Consider the following 21652-nt stretch of genomic DNA (forward strand, 5'->3'; position numbering starts at 1 on the left):
CAGTCCTGGTTTCAACTCAGCCACCTCTCTGGCTTCCAGTGACAGCTGGCACACCAAGCATGTTATGTCTCAACTGCAGTTTTGAGATAAGAGCAGGAGTCACATTGCTTAACTTCTGGTTTTCCACTAAAAAAAAAAAATCCCATCCAACATCACCATTTCCCCCAAGTCTTTCCTCTGTGTTTCTGCTGCAGTCGGGGTGACACTCCCTTACCCCTTTCCTCTCTATGAAGCCATTTTCCCTGGCTCCTCTCAGAGCTGAGTGTTCTCACGGCTCAAGCCAACTGCCTCCCATTTTATTAGGTAGAAAAATTTGGCGGTTTTCTCTTAAATCCTCACCTGAAGACCTGTTCATTGATTTTAAAGAAAGAGGAAGGGAGAGACACACAGAGAGAAACATCAGCATGAGGGAGAAACATCAATCGGGGTATTGAACCGGCAACCTAAGTATGTGCCCTGACTGGGCATCGAACCTGCAACATTTTGGAGTGCGGATATGACGCTCCAACCAGCTGAGCCACCGGCCCAGGGCTGGCGGTTTAATTTTAACTGTTTGTGCCCAAGAGCATGGCAAAGACGCCGGCTGCACAAACGCGGTGCAGACCCTGACAAGGGGCCTGGCAGAGCTTACTCCGCTGTCCGCGAGTTACCACGTTGCCTCCTCCGCAGCTGCAGGAAGAAGGGCCTCCCTGGGGGCCTGCAGGCCGGCGCTGACCCGCGGAGCTTTCCGGTGTGACCGCAAGGCTCTAACTCTGCACTCACAAAGTGGCCACGTGTGTCTGTTGAGCCCTTGAAAAGCAGTTAGTGTGACTGAGAAACCGATTTTTTTTTGTCTTATATTAATTTACTTACATTTAAATCACCACACGTGGTGCAAGACAAACAGCAGATTTTGAAGACAGAGCAAAAAGAATGCAAAATATCTCATTAATACTTTTTATATTGATGACAAGTGGACATTATGTTTTACTGTATCAGATTAAATGGCTACGATTTGGGCTGTAGGCACCACTCGGGGCAGTGGCTGTCTTCGTGTGTCTGAGTCCCCTCCCTGCTGCCTCGGGGCCTCTGCTTCACCCGTTTGCCAGAGCACCACGGCCATCTGTTACTCCTTCAGAACCTCCTCCCGCTCAGGTGTCACCGAACACATCTTTTATTAACAGTGGAAAAAGAGCAAGCCCGATGCTTATGGAAATGAGATCTCCAGCTGGCTGGAAGTCTCGAGGACCACGAAAATCCCCCAGAGCCATTCAGCTGCCCAGAGGGGAAGTCTGACATACCTCCTGTTCCCCGCAAAAGGCACGAGGGAGAGATCCTGCCCTTCGTGGGGGTGAGAAGCGCCTGAGGCCTGAAAAGCTGGAAAGAATCGTCTCTCTCACTTTCTCACTGGGGCAGGTCACCCCAGCAAACAGAAGTCTCCTCCCTCCAGATCTCCCTCCTTCCTCTTCCTTCCGGCAAGACTCCTTATCCCGGACTCAAGTCTGAGGCTCTCCAGCCTCTGGGGCTCTATCTACTCCAGCCAGTGCCTCTTCCTAGAAGGTTTCTGCTTTCTACCAGCCCACCTGGCTACTTCCTTCACACCCGTAGGACTCAGACAAGTGTCTCCTCTGCGGCAAAGCCCTTACTGCCCCTCTCTGCATTCAGGCGGAGTGATTTTCTGCCCCTCTGACCCCCATGCACTTCCCCCTCGTGACTGGATGCTCATGTTTGAAGGGCATGTCTTATTCATCTTCCAATGTTCTTTCTTTTACATACACAGCCAACATGTGCTGGGCGCTCCCTATGTGCCAGGCACTGGTCTGGGTGCCGTATGCTTAACAATTCATCTAATCTTCATAACCACCCTGTGAGGTAGGAGGCTATCGTCATTGTCCCCATTTTACTGATGAGCAAACTGAGACACAGAACAATTGAGTAATTTTCCCAAGGTCACGCAGTGAGTTAAGTGGCCTGGTCAGGATTTGAACTCAGGAATCCTGGCTCTAGAACTTGCATTCTTGATTTGTAATAACCTCTCCAGGGTTATTAGACACCCTAGAATGTACTCCTTGGCCTCCTGTGTGATTTCCTCTTCAGGCGGTAAAGTCTTCAACAGCCGATAGCATTCCCAGGCTACGTTCGCTTTTTCAGCAGCAATGGTGTTGGGGCCCCGGTCTCTGGCCCACTCAGGCAGCTGGCTGAACTGGGCACAGTTGTTGTAGACGATCAAAAGAAGATGGTGTCCTGGGTGGGTGGCCCAGCTGATTGAAGTGTTGTCCCATCCACCAAAGGGTTGTGGGTTCAATCTCGATCAGGGCACATACCTAAGTTGTGGATTCAATCCCTGCTCAGGGCACCTATGGGAGTCAACCTATCGATGTGTGTTTCTCTCACATCGATATTTCTCTCTCTCTCTCTCTCTTTCTCTCTCTCTCTCTCTCTCTCTCTCCCTTCCTCTCTCTCTCTCTCAAATCAATAAACATATCCTCGGATGAGGATTACAAATACGCCATGGCAAGGCATAAGGAGCAATAAGTGACGTGGGGCAGCTTGCACGCACACCTCTGCCACATCCGGGTGGCTTCGTCTGGCTATTCAATCCCCCTGAGTCTGCGTTCCTTCCCTCAACCTCTCTGAGCCTTACACCCCTCATCTGTACAATAGGAACAGTAACATCTACCTCATAGAGTTGTTCTGACGAATTCAGACTATTTGTATTAAGTGCCCGGCACATAATATGCAGTTAATGAATAGTAGTTATTATCATTATTAAAGCTTGAACGTCTCCGCGCCAGACACTATGCTGAGCCCTGAGAGACGAGGCTGGGAACAGAGATGGATCAGGAGAGGCGTTGTTAGCGGGCACCACTAAGGGTGACAGGAGGCGGGCTGTGAGGTCAGCAGAAGGGCACCCAGTGCCCACAAGTCGGGGGGGGTGCGCTTTAATCGCAGAGTTAATCGGATATGTCCCTCAGCTTTGTCAGTAGCCTGGTCATTAGAAAAGTATCCAAACTGCTTGCTTTCTTCTGAGAGGTGAAGAATTCCACTTCTGGGAAGACGGAGGAGACATACTCACCGAGTACGACTGAAGCCTCGGACATTCACATGTAAACCGAACTTAAGAGACTCTAAGGCGGAGAGGTGAAAGCAGACCGACGAAGGACCTCAGGAGCAGAGAAATGACAGTGCGTTGAGTTCCGGGATTTCTGTCTTTCTTTTTGCCTCTGGATCCCAGGCTGGAGAAAGAAGCTGGCAACTCAGAAACACCAACAAACACAGACATAAAATTCCTAGAGAAAAGTCTGCTCTCTCTGGCCAAAGGACCAGGAAAGGGGCAAGACAGAAGATGTTTAGACGGTAACAACCCTATTCCAGCCAAACCCCACACATAAAAGAAGCTGCCCCACCCCCACCGCTAGCCACAAAAATCACGTGGGGAAGCCTAGATGTCCTTCCTTGCCAGGTTATAGCATGGTGCCCCAACACCCCCACCAGGGCAGCAGGGACATCCCCACTGGTCAGTGATGCACCCTCTCCCCACCCCGTGGAGGCTCCATGAAGGGAATGGACCCTTACCACCACCCGCAGTCACGAGGGGTCCCTCTTAGTTAGGATGCTGTGCGTGGAAACCTGGCCGGGAGCCCGAACTCCCACTGCTGCTCAGCATAACAAGGAGCTCCCACCCAGCCCTGGGTGCTGGGAGGCCAGTGAAGAACCTGGACTTGCACCTGGGAGTAGCCAGGCAGCACCCCTGACCTCCGGGTGTCAGAGGATGTCTGCTGCAACGCACAATTCGAATGAGATTCAGTCTCCTACGTGATACACCGAATGTCCGGCCTCCCTGGAAACCACGCCTCACAGCAAGAACCAGGGAGCTCAGAGCCAATTGTGAAAGACTATCAACAGATGCTAATACCAACGTGACGTGGATGTTAGAATTATCCGACAAAAACTTTAAAGAAACCGTTATATCATGAACACGTGAAGCAAATGAAATAGGAAAGTCTCAGAAAAAGAAATAGAAGGCATAAAGAACAGCTAGAAATTTGAAAAGTAAGAAATAAAACTGAAATTTCTAATAACTCAACAGTTGGGCTCAGCATCAGAATGAAGAGAACAAAGTCAACTAACAATGGAGTGGAAGGCAGAGCAGGAGAAACCGCCCCATCTGGACAACAAAGAGAACAGAGTCCAGGGCGGGGGGGGGGGGGGGGGGGGGGGAGGGGAGGGGACCGGTGGGACCATCACGAATGAGCTAACCTTAGTGTGTTCTCCAAATCCCTTGCCCTGGATGTCAGGCGGGAAATTGTGGGTCCCAGGGGAAGGGAAGAAAGAGGGTGGGACTGAAACTCTTCAAGGAATAATGACTGAAAATCTCTCAAATGTGGGTGTCGTCCTTGGTTGGGAAGGACACTGCTGACCGGGGTGGGGGCAGCATTTGCAGCAGTTGGGACGCACAGGACAGGGGCCAGTGTTTCCTCAGCCAAAGACCATCTCTGCTGAGGAAAAGTAGGGTCCTTTGTGTCACAGGGGATGTGCCTGAAGGAGTTTGCTGTGAAAATGTTAGCTTGCAGTGTCCATCAAAATTCCTTTTATTTTATTTGGCAAGAGGAAATAGCCAAATGTAATACATTCCTGTGTATAGGAACCACGCACATAGAAGAGAGTCAGAGTCCCCACATGCACGAGAGGTTCCTCCATCAAAATCCTTAAGTCAGGCGGGGTCTTCACAGTGCTGGTCCTCAGGGCTTGTGCCCAGGGCTGACACCTCTTCTCCCCAGGGCTCTCTGGGGATCCAGACAGAGAGAAAGCATTTGCTGCTGTGCTCCGTGATTCAGGCACAAGGGCTGGCTTTTACCTTTGAGAGTTCTCACCCGAAGTCCCCAAATCTTAAAAGGTGACACACTGAAACTCAAAACTCTAAGTGCTTACAAGTCTCCGCCCACTCATAAGACACAAGAAGAGGACAAAAATACAAATTTCAGGAAAACATTCTTTGGTGTCTCAGCAATGCTATTACAGGTAAGTCACAGCCAGGATTTGTCCTGCCTCGAGGGGGCACAGGTTGCTAATCTCATCATGGAGCCTTAATCCCTCACAGCCCAGTTTTTGACCCTGGGCTCAGGAGCTGGACAGCCAGCCTTATTAATATTGATACATCGTGAGCCCTGGCTGGTGTGTCTCTGTAGATTGAGCGCCGGCCTGCGGCGAACCGAAGGGTCGTGGTTCGAATCCCCATCAGGGCACATGCCTGGGTTGCAGGCCAGGTCCCCAGTAGGGGGTGTGCGAGAGGCAACCACACACTGATGTTTCTCTCCTCTCTCCCTCCCTTCACCACTCTAAAAATAAATAAAATCTTTTTTTTTTAGAGTTGACACATTTCAAAAAATACATATATTGATGCATTGTGGACACATCCTAATACAACCAGCCTGACAACCAGCCTTGGGATTAATCCCAGGTTAGAATGCGACTTTGACACGTGTCAATGGCCCGCACTTGCACTTGGGAGGTGGCGGAGGTTCTGTGTATGGAGCAGTGGGAGCTGTAGCCGTAGCAGTAAGACACACAGCTCCACAGAGCCTCCAGCATCCACCCCGAGAAGGGGCTGCGTTCTTCATCCGCTTGTTTGGGTTTATCCAGGAGCTGCTGGTACATTGGTTCTCCGGGGGATGGGATGGGGGCGCCCTGCTTTTGTGGCATTTGCAGATTTCCATGGTCTAAATGCTCCCACCATGGCCAATTTCAAGGTACCAACGTTTCAACAAATGGTCAGCCACGTTCCTGAATAGTTAACAATAGGTTCTCAGGAGCCAGTCCTCACCAGCTCCAGCAACCACCCCAGAATAGTTCATTGATCCATGTATTTCTCATCCAACCTTCCTTGTTCACTCACTTATTCCTTTAACATTCATGCAGTCAGCGAACATCTGCTGAATGCTGTGTTCCTTTTCTATTGCTGCTGTAACAAATCACAAGCTTAACATTTTCAGACAGCACTCACTGGTTTGCTCGCAGTTCTGCATGGCTGGAGTCTCTGCTCAGGATCTCACCGGGCTAAAACCAAAGTATCAGCAGGGCTGCAGTTCCCAGCTGAGGCTCTGAGTTCTCTTCGAAGCTCACTGGCTTGGGGCAGAATTCATTTTCTTCTCTTGCTTTCCACGTGGGGCCCGCCAATAGAGCCTCAGAAATTGTCCTGCTTCTGATTTCCTTGACTTTCCCTTCCTCTGCCTCTCTCTCTCTTTGATTCTTCTGCTGTCCTCCTCTGTTTTTAAGAGCTCATGCGATTACAAGGGTCCCTTCCACATGATCCAAAGTCACGTCCCTATTTTAAAGTCTGTAATGTTATATCTGCACAATCCCTTTTGCCATTCATGAGTGTACCACCAGGGGCGAAGATCACTGGGGCCAAAATTCTGTCTACAGGTGCTTACCCTGCAACAAGCACTATGCTTACATTTGGGAATGTGGGGACAGAACAGACAAAATGCCCTTCCTTCGTGGAATTTACATTACACTCAACTAGGAGTGTAAACACACGACTTTCAGCCTCATAGGCACATGCATTATTCAGATTTCTTTTGGCTGGGTGTTAATTGAATTCCTGCCCCACCCCCACCCCTTTTTTCTAACCAGGGAGGCCCAGGAATTTGTGGAGAAGTATGAAGGAGCCTTGGGAAAGGGAAAAGGCAAGCGACTCTACGCCTATAAGATGCTGATGGCTAAGGTGTGTGGTGCGGAGGCTGCAGACTTCCGAATCTGGGTGACTATGGCAGGCACCTCCCAGCCTCACCGCTCGTGTCCAGCTGCCCCAGAATCCTGAGCGTGAGGTCCAGTGGACCATTCCAATTCATCCAGGAAAGGCAACCAGCTGTATGCTGTCAGTTTCTCTACACTTACACGTGAGGGTTCCAACATATTTGAAACTTGTTTCTTCTCCAGTGAAGACCTAAACTCATAAAATTAACGATGTTAAAACCACCGGGATCTTATTTTTCCAAACCCTACATGTTGTTTAATGAATCATCCATTTTTATAGACTAACTTGATGATTTTTTAGGTATTCCCTGGTTATTGGTGTACTCAAGTTTTAACTTTTTCTTGGGGCCATTTTGATATTTATATTCTTCCCCAAACTAGATCATTTTATAAGATCTTCATATGTATTACCAGAGAGCTGCCGATGGTTGTCCCATATTTTTGGTAATTATTTTTGGTAATTATATATATATTGGGTTTGAATTTTTTTGTTCCCAATGTTATTTTTTCTCCTTTCTCAGTTTTGATTTCCCAACAACTATCTCTGGGTCGTTTTGTTAATTTTATCTAGAAACTACCACCTACCAACTGCACGCTCAGATCTTTCCTTTCCCGCTGAGGAGTGTGCTCTTCGCCCACACCTTTGATAAACGATTTCGTTCGATCGTGTTTCTATTCAAACAGTTCTGCCTTCTTCCCCAGAAAAGGGTTTCTGCCCATCCTCTGTCCTCTGTATTTACCTTCCCTCATTGCTATTAATTCTCTGCTTGCTCTCTCTGTCTCTCTCTCTGCATTCACTGAAATTTCTCAGGTTTATTCTCAAGATCATTTAACCAATTTTCTTCCATCTCAATTATAATATAATGTTTGTTTTCATCCTGTTACTGAACTTTTTGCTACCTTGTAAGCCTTCCACTCTTCACCTATAGTCTTCTTCATCTCAGATTTGCATCCTTTACTCTAGAAGCCACATTTCTTGTGTCCTAATAAGAATGCTGAATCGTTTCTCAAAATGTGTTATTGTGTCCTAGAGGAAACGCTTCCCAAAAGTTTCAAAGAGCAGTGTCCCTTTTCCCTTGTTCTGCAGTACGATTTCTCGGGCCTCCTTGGTTGTTCTAGTCATTCGGATTTCCTTCACAGACAGGATGCATAGCTCACCTGTGCCTCATCTAGTCCCTGTTTGAAACATTTTGTCCTGTATAGCTGGAGAGCCAGATGACAGGCACAACCATCATAATAAGCCCATCCTGCGGCAGCAGCTACCACCTCCCTGAGCTCTGAGCAAGGGCGTGGGTGGGGGTGTACTCCCGCCCACACTCAGGCCCAGTTTTCTGATTCTCTGAGCCAATGAAGGGTAAGAGCTTCAATGTGAAGCTTCTCTCAGGCCTCCTTCTGCTTCTGTTCCCCCTCCAGGGCATTGCTTTTCAGGAGGAGATACCTACCGCCCTGAGGGGCTGTCAGATGGTTGCCAAGTGACCAAGTGGCAGGTTGTGCCTCCAGGGGCCTCACTCAGCAGGTTCATTAGCCCCACTGGCCTCAGCCTTGCCAGCCTACAGTTTGCACTGATTTTATCAGCAGCCTGATAGGAGATCCCTCTGGGGGGAAGACTCACATTAATAAAACTTATGAAACTGATATATAAGACCAGATGCTGGTTATTAATCTATAAGGAGAAATAAGTGCCACCAGAACTGGGAAATTGGAAGTCCAGGTCAGCAATGCCTTTTATTTTTAGTAGAGTTAGTTATATGGAAAGCTAAACTATAATCCCAATTCCAATCTACTAATTTGCAATGAAAAATCAGTGCCATAGAAACCAAAATACTCAGAGCCCCGGTGATGGGCAAATGCTTTCCTTGTACACAGACCTACACAGGAAGCCAAATAAGCCAAAGAGGACTTTTGAGCAGAGAATCAGAGCTGAGAAAAGTAGATGAAGCAATGGGACTGAGGTGCCCAATGACCACCCCCTGCCATTCCCCACATCCTTCTCTTCCTGCCTGAGAAATATCTTTGCGTTATTATTAACCAGTCTTTTCCTTCAGGGCACCTCTTCTCCTTTGCCTCTGTGACCATTTCCCTCTCCTGACAAGTGATTTCCTTCTTTACTTAGCAGTGGCCCAATTAGGACATGGTGAAAGCCTTCAGGGCCGGAAGCCTGCCTGATTCCTTCAGACAAATTTTCCCTTTCATCCTTAGTGCATGTACAAGGGAAAAAATCTCATTTCCTTCCTGCACAAGTTCTTAGGAGACATTTGTAATGATAGAAACTGAGCTTAGGATCTTCTGCCTACTACCCCTTTGCTGTTTTCTATGAATTTTCAAAATTCCAAATGGATTTATCACCAGGGGATGGGGGGGTTGTTGGAGAGCAGCCCCCTTGTTGAAGAGTTGGCAAATGTCCACCCAGCCCGCAGACAGGCAAACTCTGAGTGTTGGAGGTGGGAAAAGACTGTGGAAAGGGGCATGATGTCTTCTTAATGTATTTTTCAGTAAAACAAAACAAAACAGGCTATTGTTTCACCGGGAGAAGAATAGGAAGAAGCCCTGGGCTGACGCCTCTACCAGTTCTATCAGCATGGTGGTTTAGCAACAATTCCTATCAGATTTAGGCACTTGGCTGTCTGCCAAATGTGGGTGTGAAAGTTGTGAGGTGTTTTTTTTTCCCCTGAATTTTTGTTTTAAGGTAAAAGAAGTTGTATCACAGGTTGCTAACCCATTTGATCCCCCAAACTATACACAAAATTTCTAAATTCATATATAAATTGTCTAACCGAGAAATTTTATCAGCCCTGTAGACGGAGGCAAGGTATTGTGTTGCCCTGGCTCATCTCTCACTCCGCACCCAACTTAAAGTGAAGATTTAATGTCCACCTCTGGCAGCCTGGGCTCATCGACTCCAGGATGGCAGCCTCACCCACAGGTCACCTCATGTTGACATGTCAACATCAACCGGCCCCTCCACAGGCCCCTCCAGGCCCCAAGGCTCCATGTTAATGCACTGATGGTATTACCTATTTAATTTCAGAAATGGGTCAAGTTTAAGAGAGACTTTGCTAATTTCAAGACTCAATGTATACCCTGGGAAATGAAGATCAAAGACATTGAAAGTGAGTATTTTAGTGTCCCTGTTTTTAGCTGGTTTACTGAAGAGTTTTTCAAGGGCTGGGATTGTGAGCTTGACCAGCTGATTCGATTATTTTGGAGGTCTTGCTGTATCAGGAAAAAGAATGGGCTCTGGACTAGCTAGACAAATACTTACATTGTGTTTCTTCACTTTCTGATCATGGGAACTTAGGCAGATCCGTTAAGCCCGTAGAGCCTCAGGCTATTTATCTGGAAAAAGAAAATGGAGATCCGCATGTCCACGCCAGACTCCTGTGCAGATTAGATCCGTCACACACAGCAAGTGCTCCGTGGCATTCCCTTCCTCCTCCTGCAGCACTTAAGTGCCACCGTCTTTTCTCCCTCCAGGTCACTTTGGTTCATCCGTGGCATCGTATTTCATCTTTCTGCGATGGATGTATGGCGTTAACCTTGTTCTTTTTGGCTTAATATTTGGACTAGTCATAATCCCAGAGGTAAGAAGAGAACCCCTTACATCTTTGGGCCGTGTTGAGGCTTATCGTGACTACCGTCTTCATTTATAATAAATCTCTGTTTTACAAAGACTCAGTCATTCACTATGGATTCTATACTCACATCCATTGCCCAGTTAGCTCAGTATCCACCCCCCCAAAGATGGAACCAAAAATATTTGTGTTTCTGAATTAAGAGGTGGACCCTACATTTTTCTACCTCTCGTTTTACCTTAAGATCAGTGGAGAATTACTATCTCAGTGACTTTTTTTCTCTTTTATCCTAAAAAAGAGAGAGAGGCATAGAATGTATTATATCACAAAGTATTACCTAAAACATTGAATTTAAATAGCACCCTCGCTATTTTTTCAAGTGTAATCTTATTGTAGATATAGGTAGATCCTTACCTATAAATGAGCAATTGAGAGATAAAAAAGGAATAAGTGACTTGTGCAAAGTTACACAGTAAATTTGTGCGAATGAGCTCCCGAGTCTTCAGAATGGTGGCCTAGCATCTTCTCCAACGGCGCCCCTGCTCCGTTAAGCACTGAGCACACGCCTTGCAATATCCTGCCTGAGCTGCTTGGCGCTGGGCGCACAGCTGGATTTACTTCATGGCAACAATATGTCTGTATTGAGTATTTTCTTCCTTCCAGGTTTATTAACTGGTTCTATGATAGTTTACCGATCCCTGGTTTATTATCAATGGTTCCGTGAGTATACTGGAGTCAATTCTCTCTGTAGTCACAATCCTGAGAAACTTTTCTGCAAGTACGTGTTTTAGAAAATTAAAAGGACTTCCATGTAATGTGAATGAGATCAGATTAGCTGGAGGAGGTTGATGGTGTATTATAATAGCGCTTGGGAGCAAACACATGTTCCATTGTAAAACCACAGAATTCTTTTCTGCATGACTTAAAAATTGTAGTGACAAGTATGTCATTAACTGGCCTTCCTACCCCCTTATAGACATCGCTGGAAATCCAGGGTTATAAGTCCACTTAGTCCTGTGTCCTGGGGCCACTACCACTCTCCCACCGAGAGAGAAGGGTTACCTTCCAGCAAGTGTGTGCCAAAGCTCTTCCACCGAGCCCGGTGCTCCCCACAGGGGAAGTATTGTCGGAGACCACTGGGGAAATTTCCCTTCACAGAGCCTTTGTTTTCTTTCCGGGAGTGTTTATTCCAAATGAATTTATCCCCATGAGAAGAGAGCTCGTTTAAATTCTGCAGGCCTAGGAGACATCACTGGAATATTGCTATCCAGTGGTTCAGAGAGGCAGTCTTTTGGGGAAGTTGAATATTTTTAAGGGACACTTTTTTTCCCTAAAAGGAAACATTAAATATTATGTAGTTTATGTAAGTTGGTATAATTGAGAAGTATTTCATATCAAAGGGATTGTTTGTTTGGAACAATGAAAACTTAGTGATTGGTGTATTCCAATGAAGCAGCCGCAGCCAGAACTGTCCACGCAAAAGTGCCTTGACTTGATTGGATGCTGATCAGGGAAAGTGACGTGAGAGTAGGTGGGGCAAAGGAGAGAGGGGCGGGGCTGGCTGGAAAGCGGAGCCCAGGGCAGGGAGGAGGGACAGCTAGTAGAGATGGAGAGAGGCAAAGACAAATCAAGAGCCTGATACTAAATACCTCAGTCCCGGGTCAGGGTATTAGCAATGGGAATGGATTAAAAGAAAGGAATTAGAAGAAGAACAGGCAGAGACTTGTTGAGAGTTCGGATAACAGCGGTTGAGGATGTCGGGTGTCCCAAGGTGCCTTCTTAGTTAAGAAATGGGAAATTAGCCACATGGGAATCACACACATCCAAACTCACTGCAAATTGCCCTGTTGGTCAAAGACACGGATAACTTCAGGGCCCAAGGGTTTGCAGCCTAAGCCTGATGATCAGCTATTCCCATGGCTAGCGGATGTCTTAAGGCTAACCTCGGTGAATCAGAGGGTCTGGGAGTAAGAATACTAGAAGTGCTCAAATGTTAGACAACTTTAACAGAATTTCTCCTCGCACTTATATTTCTTTGCCACAAATTATTAATACCACTTTAATGGAATTAAACAGCTCTCAATGCCAGAACGAATCCTGTTCAGCTTTAATGACAATTGCCTGCAGAGCCTAGGATGTCTTCACGATCCCCGGGGAAGTTATGCTGCAGAAGCTGGCTGTCAGGGCCCTGCCGGGTGACATGCTCACGTACTTCTTGTCTCAACATTGGCTGGCTGTGGAAATGATGTGTGGAGTTTGGAAAAAACTACCAGGTCCTGGGCCCACACCCATTAATTCAGATTAATTGAATGTGACTCCCTGAGATTCTGGTTGTGGCATCTTTATTTTAAAAGCTCCTGTGGTAGGCAGATACCTGAAATTGTCCCCAATCATCCCCACCTCCTGGTATCGAGCCCTTATATAATTCCCTCCCATTGAGTATGGGCTAGACTAGTGACTTGCTTTTAATAGACTATCGCCAAAGGCTGTCACTTACATGACTCAGTTATAGAAGACTGTGACGTCCCCTTCGCTGGCATTCTCTTTTGATTCCCTTCTTGGCTTGCATGCCTTGATGAAGCAGCCTGCCAGACTGAAGAGGCCCACCTGACAAGCAACTGAGCGTGGCCTTCAGACAGCCAGCAAGGAACAGAAGCCCTCAGTCCACCACCCCATGAGGAATTAAACCTTGCCAACAACCACATGAGTGCATTTGGAACTAGATCCTTCCCCAGCCAGACCTTCAGAGGAGACCCCAGCCCCGGCAGATACCTGACTGCAGCCTGTGAGAGACCCTGAGCAGAGAACCCAGCTAAGCCACGCCCAGATTCCTGACCCACAGAAACTTGGAGATACAAATGTGCTTGTTTCAAGTTTTTAAGTGTTAGGGTAAGTTGATATAAAACGTTAGATGACTCATACAACTCCTCAAGTGGTTCTAAGATGCAGCAAAAGTTGATAATTGCTGGTTACATTAATTAATTAAATGATGCCTTCAAAATACTTCGTAAGCTCTGTTCTAGGGATCACATAGACAGCATTCAGTCAGTAAGCCTGATATTGATACTTCCTTTAAGAATAACTATTAAAATATTTCAGACATGTGGAAAGAAATAAAGAAGGAGCCTATTTGTCTAATTTTAAACATAAAAAAATTTTGTATACACTGAAGTCCTCTATTTCTCCCAATTATATTATCTCCATAACCCTCACATATAATCACTCTCCTGAACTTGCCCTTCAACTTATATATATTTTTAAATGTACTGGCTTAAAGTTAAATAGTTTCTTGGGTTTTTTTTTTCAAATCATTTATGTATCTGAAGTTACAGCCCCTTTTGCATTACAGTGTAATTTTTTCTCATTTACATCAAAGTTTTGTCTCTCAATTATTTTATTAAATGAACAACTTTAGTCCTGGCTGGTGTGGCTCAGAGGATTGAGCCTGGCCAGCAAACTTAAAGGTCAGTGGTTCGATTCCCAGTCAGGACACATGCCTGGGTTGCAGGCCAGGTCCATGGTTGAGGGCATGAGAGAAGCAACCAATCGATGTTTCTCTCACATATCAATGTTCCTTTCTCTCTCATTGTCCCTTCCTTTCCTTCTCGCTAAAAATAAATTAAAAAGGAAATCTTTTTTGGAAAAAGCACCTTTATTTTTTTAAAAGAGGAACGACTTTGGATCTGTTGATCCTCTTTTTAATTTTTATCTATTGATTTTTAGGGAGGGAGGGACGGTAAGTAGAATCATGCAGAGTGCAGTTATTTTGTGTCTGGCCTCTTTCACTTAGCACAGTCGTTTTGAGATTCACCCGTGTCACTGCATGTATCAATAGTTCCTTTATTGCTGAGTAGTGTTCCATGGTATGGCTGTACCATAGTTTGTTGTCTGTTCACCCAGACTATGTCTAAACCCAGTTGTGGACATTTGGGTTGTCCCCCATTTGGGGCTATTATAAATACAGCTACTGTAAATATTCACATTTAGGTCTTTGTCTTATGTATCTTTATTTTCTATGTCATTAATTTATACTCTTATTATTTCTTTGCTAATATTTGGGTTTGTATTAGTTATCTATGTCTATGTAACAAAAAGAACCCAAAAGTTTTTGCTGAAAACAACAAGCATTTATTATCTCACAGTTTCGGTGGATCAGGGAGGGCATTCCCAGGGTGTTATAAAGGCTTAGTGATGCTCTATTTCTTAAACCAGGTAGTGGATAAACAATAGTTAATTTTCTTTTTGTTATGAACAAGTATACATATATATATACTATTTTATATACAATATATTTCCCAATGAGAATATACATTTAAAACAAACAAAAAATATAGAGATTACCTAGAAATGATGAACCTAATAAAAAACAAAGTAATGTTACATTAGTGAAATACTAAAGCCTGTTACTGAAAATCAAGAGCAACACTGGAGGCTCCATCCAAACTACTTTTCAACATTATTTTGAAATTTCTACCCGATCCAGTAAGTCAAGGAAATTAAATTTATGCGTTCTGTAGAAAAAAATAGAAAATTACTTCATTTTGCAGGTGATATTATTGTATACCCCCCAAATCCCAATGAGTCTACCAAAAGTTACTTGACTTAACGGAAGAGCATATTGAGTTGGCCAGATCATTTTCAATATGCAAACATCAGCAGCATTTCCTATACTCTCAATAATCCAGCGTGAAATTAAATTTAAAATTCTCACACTCACAATAGTAGTAAACCTATGAGATAACTGTTAACAAATGTAACAAGTTAGAAGATTTTCTCTGAGGAACATTATAAAGCACTACAGGATAAATGTACAACTACATTAATGGGAGGATGCATTCTTAGAATAGAAAACTGAGTGTCATAAAAAAGTCAATCCTTCCTAAATCAACATCTACACTTAATATAATTGTGATTTTTATAATTAATGATGCAAATACAGGCATATATGCAAAGGTATTAATAACAGAATTGCATGCACATGAAGAACTAGAATTACTCTAATATCCCAAAATAAGGATTTGTTAAATGTATGCTACATACGTGTGGTTAGATATTCTGAAGTCATTGTATTTTGAGAATGCCATATGATATAGGGAACTGGTCATCAAATAATAGTAAGCTAGTGTGGTGTGGCTCAGTGGATAGTGAACCAAAGAGTCATCAGTTCAATTTCTGGTTAGGGCACGTGACTGGGTTGCAGACCAGGTCCCCAGTAGGGGGCGCGTGAGTGGCAACCACATATTGATGTTTCTCTCCCTCTCTTTCTCCCTCCCTTACCCTTTGTCTAAAAAATAAATAAAATTTTAAAATAATAATATTAAGCTAAATAACCAGACTGAACTATGTATAAAATTCAAAAACAACTGAAAGGAAACATGTGACTACCTAATAGTCATTATCTTTGAGATGGGAGACGGCAGGTCATTTTTAAGTGCTTTCTGTACTTTTTCACATATTCTTTATGCTTTGTTCTATTTTTATTGAATGTATTGGGGTGGCATTGGTTAATACGGTTAATATGGGTTCCAGGTGTACAATTCTGTAACACACCATCCGTGTATTGTGTTGTGGGCTCGGCAACCCGAGCCCAGTCTCCTTCCACCACCGTTGATCCCCCTTTGCCCTCCTTGTACAATACCTCCCACATTTCTACCGTAAGTGTGTCACTTGTAGAATCAGGAACACGATAAATGTCATTTAAAGAAGAAAGCGAGTGGGTCCCATTCTGAGAAGGAAAGTGTCCGTGTGTTGTGTTTTCTCCATGTATAATTGTGTCATTGTCATTCTGTCCCGGCACAGGTACTGATGGGCATGCCCTATGGAAGCATACCCAGGAAGACAGTGCCTCGGGCCGAGGAAGAAAAAGCCATGGATTTTTCCGTTCTCTGGGATTTCGAGGTACCATTGCCAACATTCCAATGCACTTTCATTTTGCGATTGGGAGGTCTAAAAAATTGCATGGATACGTGAGACAGGTTGCATTTAATTATTGAAAAGCCAGTGCTTTAATGAAACAAAATTCCAATACTATGCAAAACGAGTCAGCCCACTCTGCCCTCCTCGGCCCCCTTCATAGGTCCCTCTCTCCAGGCACACACTCTGATGAATGTGAGTCCCCGTGAGAACACTGCCCCCCTCATTCTGTCAGATCAGTGTAAGCTGACCTTAGAGTATGGTTTTTCCTCCCTGTACCCATATGAAGACCTCAAGTCTATTATTGCTACTCCATCCTTCCCCCAAGTGTCACATGGCACCTTCAAGTGAGTGTCCTACTGCTCCATAAATTCTAACGTCTGTTTAACCAAACCCACATCTCTTCCCCATCTCCTTCACTGGAACCAAAATTCATCCAATCATCCAAGTCTGAAACCTGAAGGTCATCCTACACTTCTCCCTCTTACCCACCCCACCCCACCCCCCACACCCAATCAATCACTAAATCTGAGACTACTACATATTTCTAGAATTGGTCCCCTTGTCTCTATCCCCCCTTACCCCTCCTTTGGATAACACTCCAATATACCAGGACTGTTGTCAGAATCTTTCACCTCTGCTCCCTGCCTTGGCTTGGCTCCTGCAATCTCTGTGCCCTCTGCTGCCAGAGCGATCTTTGCACAATGCAGACCTGACCTTGTCATCCCCTACCTCTGATATTCACTTGTTCCCATTCCCAAATGGAATGAAATCCAGTGCTCTGAGTTGGGTTTACAAAAGAACTATTCTTGACCTGGCTGTTCCCTACTCCTTCAGTCCCTTGTCTATCTAAGCCCCCAATGGTATCAAGTTTGGGGGAAGTCCCTGAATGCATCACACACCTTCCGTGCCTCCCTGCCTTTGCTCAGCGTCCTATGCTCAGGGTAAAAATTTGAAGCTATTTGTGCATGTGCACGCACACACACACACACACACACACACCCCTTATCCTTAGTTTTATCCCCAACGTTAACAACACTCTCCTCTCCATCCTGTATTTGTCCGCGCTCTGTATACTGGAGAAACAGGGAATGAAGAAAGGAAAGAAGGGGAGATGTGGAGACATGGACACATTTGGGAGCAATTGAGGGAGGTGAAGGGGAGAACAGGGCCCAGAACTCTTCCTTCCTCCCCTCAGACTCCCGCTAAACCCCCGAGAAAGAAATGCCTGGTAGAATGGAAGTGTCTGACGGCCGCGCCGAGCTTCCAAACCCAGAGCATTTGGATTTGCTGTCCCACAGGGCTACATTAAATACTCTGCTCTCTTCTACGGCTACTACAACGACCAGAGGACCATCGGGTGGCTGAGGTACAGACTGCCCATGGCTTACTTTATGGTGGGGGTCAGCGTATTCGGCTACAGCCTGATGATTGTCATTAGATCGTAAGTATGACCGCTGTGTACAGGCTTTTCACTTTGTGCATGCAGACATCCCACTCCCACGGCCACTCTCTAACTCTGCACCTTCTTGTGGGGGATTGAGAGAGAAAACAACAAAAAGCCCCACAAATAAGCAAAGCAAATGAGATTCTCATATGCGGTATAAAAGACAAACAGGGCAATGTGGGGAGTTCTGGGAAATAGGGTAGAAACTCCTTCAGGTGAGGCTGAGAATTGCCAGCCATGCTGCAAGTTTGAGACATTTTAGACAAAAGAGGAGCATGTGCAAAGGCCCTGAGGTAGGAAATATCCTAGTAAGTACCAAAAACTGTCAAAAGGCCAATGCGGCTTGAGGGGAAGCATGGTACCTGGTAAGGTAAGGCTAGAGAGGTTTGCAAGACCTGTTTTGGCTTTCCCCAGAGTTCAACTTTCTTAGAAAAGCTCTTCTGTTCCTCTTTAACTCTGCTTGCATGTGAGAACCCAGCCCAGCACTTATGGTGATATAAACAATAAGCCTAAATGAACATATGTGGCTCTGATTAACCACTGGCCCGACTGGTATCCTCACTGGCCCCAACTCTACCTGTCTCAGTGGTCAGAAATGGACTTGGTTCTTAATTGTGTCGTAATTATGTCTTTGGTTCTTAATTCATGCTCTCTAAAGAAAAACTTGACCCATCCCATGAATTGCCTTCTTCTAAGTCAGGGACCCCAATCAACAAAGGCTGGTGCAGGGTGGGGTGGCACAGTCTCCTGCACACACCTGACCGCCAAGGCTCACCAGCCTTCAGCGGGGCCACAAGGGGTCACTTCTCCCAGAAAAGCAGGGGTAGCTGTGTCTGCAGGAGAGGCGCAGAGAACTCTTGAAGCCTGATTAGAACCCCTGAAGGGCCACGTGCGGGCCCAGCGGGGCTTTCTATTGCATCATGTCAGGGGAAATGCTGCTCTTCGTGGGGACCTGCCCAGCACACAACAGTGACCATGAGGTGATACGTGAATGCCCTACTCCATCAAGCAACAGGGAAAACACCAAGGAGACAAACGGGTTTATTCTTAGTCTCGTGTTGTTATGTTTTTCTCTGCTATTATCCCAGATACGTCTAAGGATATGGAATGTTTCCCCGATGAATCAAAGAGCTAACTAAGCCAATCAAGCCCCTGGAACACGAATAGCAAAAGCCAACAGAGTTAGAGTTAGAGAGGAGCACACTCCCCCCTCCACACACACACACACACACACACACACACACCACACACACACACAGTGTCTGATAGAGCCCCTGCTTGGAATTGTGGGATTGCCCCAGAGCAGACCTCCAGAGAGAAAACTCCGCAAAGAGAGGTTGAGGATAGGTAGAATGAAACGCACAGGTAACCTGGCAGGTCCAAGGTGCTTTCAACCAAACTTGCTTAAGAAAAGTACCAACTATCTCAAGGCTTATTGGATTTTATATCAGAATACATTTTCTATCCAAGAAAATAGGTAAGTTAGAAGGGAATGTTCCTCTGTGAGAATAAAGAGTTCTCAAGCACTTGGAGGCAAGTCAAGCCCCAGGAAATCAGACATCGGGGTAGAAAACACAGTTAAGTGTCCCATATCCTGCCGGCTTGCTACACAGATGACACCATGTGTGCTTGCAGGGGACTCTGAATTTGGGAAGAAAGTGCTCTGAATCAAATCTGTCTTGTCCGGTGTCCCTGCGTGGTCCACTCCCTTTATTGGATGTCTGCTACCTGGGCCCAGTATTGGCTCAGGCCAGGGTTCCCCTGGGCTGACGCAGCCAAATCAGGGCAGTTAACTCAACAGTGCTGGGTACCCTACAGGATGGCCAGCAACAGCCAGGGCAGCACGAGTGAGGGGGAGAGTGATAACTTCACGTTCAGCTTCAAGATGTTCACCAGCTGGGACTACCTCATCGGGAATTCAGAGACGGCCGACAACAAATACGCCTCCATCACCACCAGCTTCAAGGTAGCCGCCCAGGGTGGTTCCCACTTCCTGGGGGAGCTCTGGGTGCCTCTGGTCATTGGGAGACTTCTCCCAGCTGAGTCATAGGAAGTAAGATCGCCAAAATAATCTGTGGAAAGAACTTCATTTGAAGCAGGAGCCCAGCTTTCAAACCTTTAAGCAAAAAATGTTCACAGCTGGTACCCACCATTGGTTTCTTAGTAAGTCAGAGAATCATGGATGTTGGGACCTGGCCCTGCCTATTGCCTTGTGGAACTGTTTTCTGCGGAGGGACATGAAAGGATGCCTTTGGGGTAGATGTTCTCAACCTTTTATCATATGTTTGAATCACCTCAGGGGCTTTAAAAATCTTCTGCGTCCCACCCCCAGAGAATATGGGGTAATTGGTCTTAGGCAGGGTCCTGACACTGGATTTTTTTTTTTTTAAAGCTCCTCTCAAGTGATTAGAAGTCCCAGAAAAAGTTGAGAGCTCTGGTTTGGGGGTATAGGAATGAAGGAATTAATTATGTGCTCAATTCCACACTTAATTATCTCATCAACTGGTTCCCAAAGGAGATGTGAGATGACCTACATGCCTCTCTCTATTAAGCAAACCCGAAGGTAACCAAATTGGTGGAGGCGGAAGCTGTAACACTGAAGCTCTGCACATCTTGGTTTTTTCCTCCATGACTGTAAAAACCATTCAGAGTTATCGGTAGTTCAATATTTCTCCTGTCCGATCAGCCAGACTTTCCCCCAGGACCCAGAAATGTCTGCAGATTTCTAACACAACTGTGCTTGGTTTTCTTGTCTTTTTCCCTCTCCTCTCTCCTGGCCCTTCCTGGGAGAAGTGAGCTGCTACCCATTGATCGATACCTGCAGATGGCAGATGGCAGGTACATCCACCAGAAGCAGGGCTTGGGCTCAGCAACTCATTTACATGGGTTTCGTGAGCCCCAGAGTCCTGTGAGCATGGCAGTGGGTGGAGCAGGCAGCTGACCCAGTTCTCCTCCCTTCTTCTCACAGCAATGGGGAGCCTCTGATGGGGCATGCAAAGACAGGGTAGGGGTCGATGAGGGCTTTGTCTCTTCCTCCAGGCCTACCAAGAGACAAAAAAGGTCAATGCCTATGAAGCACTTTGAACCTCTGGGAAGGGGAAGGCTTCTCCTCTGAGTCCATTCAAAACCAAGATAACACACTTGCATAACGGGGCGCATGTTGTGAGAACTGTGTTCATGTATGTTAACTGCCTGATGAGTTAGCTACACCTGAATGTGAATGCGGCAACTGTTAACTGATTGGCACAATCTCCTACTGTGTACTTCTGTATCCAAGAGACCTCGTTTCCATCCTGGTCTGACATATACTAATCGTGCCTTCATAGAGTCACTGATGCAGAAGACAAGGTTAATGATAAAAAAAAATCTACTGTATTTTTATACACTAGCAGCGAACAATTAGAAAATAATTTTGAACTCCATTTACAATAATATTACATAAACTATCAAAAAAATTCTAGGAATTGCCCTGGTCAGGGAACTCAGTTGGTTGCAGCATTGTCCCGATCGATATGCCAAGGTTGCAGGTTCGATCTCCCATCAGAACACATCCAGGAACCAACCAATGAATGCATACAAAGTAGAACAACAAATCAATGTTTCTCTATCTCTTTCTCCCTTCCTCTCTTTTTCTCTCCTTACCTCTCTCTCTCTCAAATCAATTTTTTGAAAAATTTAATTTAAAAATTCCTCGTGATACATTTAACCAAAAATATGAAGATTGCTACACTAAAAGTACAAAATATTGCTGAAAGAGATTTAAAAACTCTAAATAAACGGAGAGATACACCATGCTCGTGGATTAGAACAAGGTCACCAAACTATGGCCCAGGGTTCAAATCCAGTCTGCTGCCTATATTTGTAAATAAGATTTTATTGAAACAAAGTCATGCCCATATATTTATGCCTTCACTAGGGTTGCTTCCAGGCTACAACGGCATAGCTGAGTAGCTGTGAGAGAGACCCCATGGCCTGCAAAGCC

General features: G+C 45.5%; 1 protein-coding gene across 1 annotated transcript in view; it reads left to right on the forward strand.

Annotated features, from left to right (window-relative positions):
* Nucleotides 1-21652, forward strand: part of TMC2 (transmembrane channel like 2) — a 56350-nt gene that overhangs the window by 11189 nt on the left and 23509 nt on the right. Inside the window, exons 5-10 of the mRNA XM_024559413.3 lie at nucleotides 6616-6706; nucleotides 9767-9848; nucleotides 10213-10319; nucleotides 16110-16208; nucleotides 17525-17667; nucleotides 19489-19636. Coding sequence (XP_024415181.2) covers nucleotides 6616-6706; nucleotides 9767-9848; nucleotides 10213-10319; nucleotides 16110-16208; nucleotides 17525-17667; nucleotides 19489-19636 — 670 coding nt within the window. The remainder of the gene's footprint in view (nucleotides 1-6615; nucleotides 6707-9766; nucleotides 9849-10212; nucleotides 10320-16109; nucleotides 16209-17524; nucleotides 17668-19488; nucleotides 19637-21652) is intronic.

Source organism: Desmodus rotundus, chromosome 6 (genome assembly GCF_022682495.2).
Source record: "Desmodus rotundus isolate HL8 chromosome 6, HLdesRot8A.1, whole genome shotgun sequence".
Lineage (NCBI taxonomy): Eukaryota > Metazoa > Chordata > Mammalia > Chiroptera > Phyllostomidae > Desmodus > Desmodus rotundus.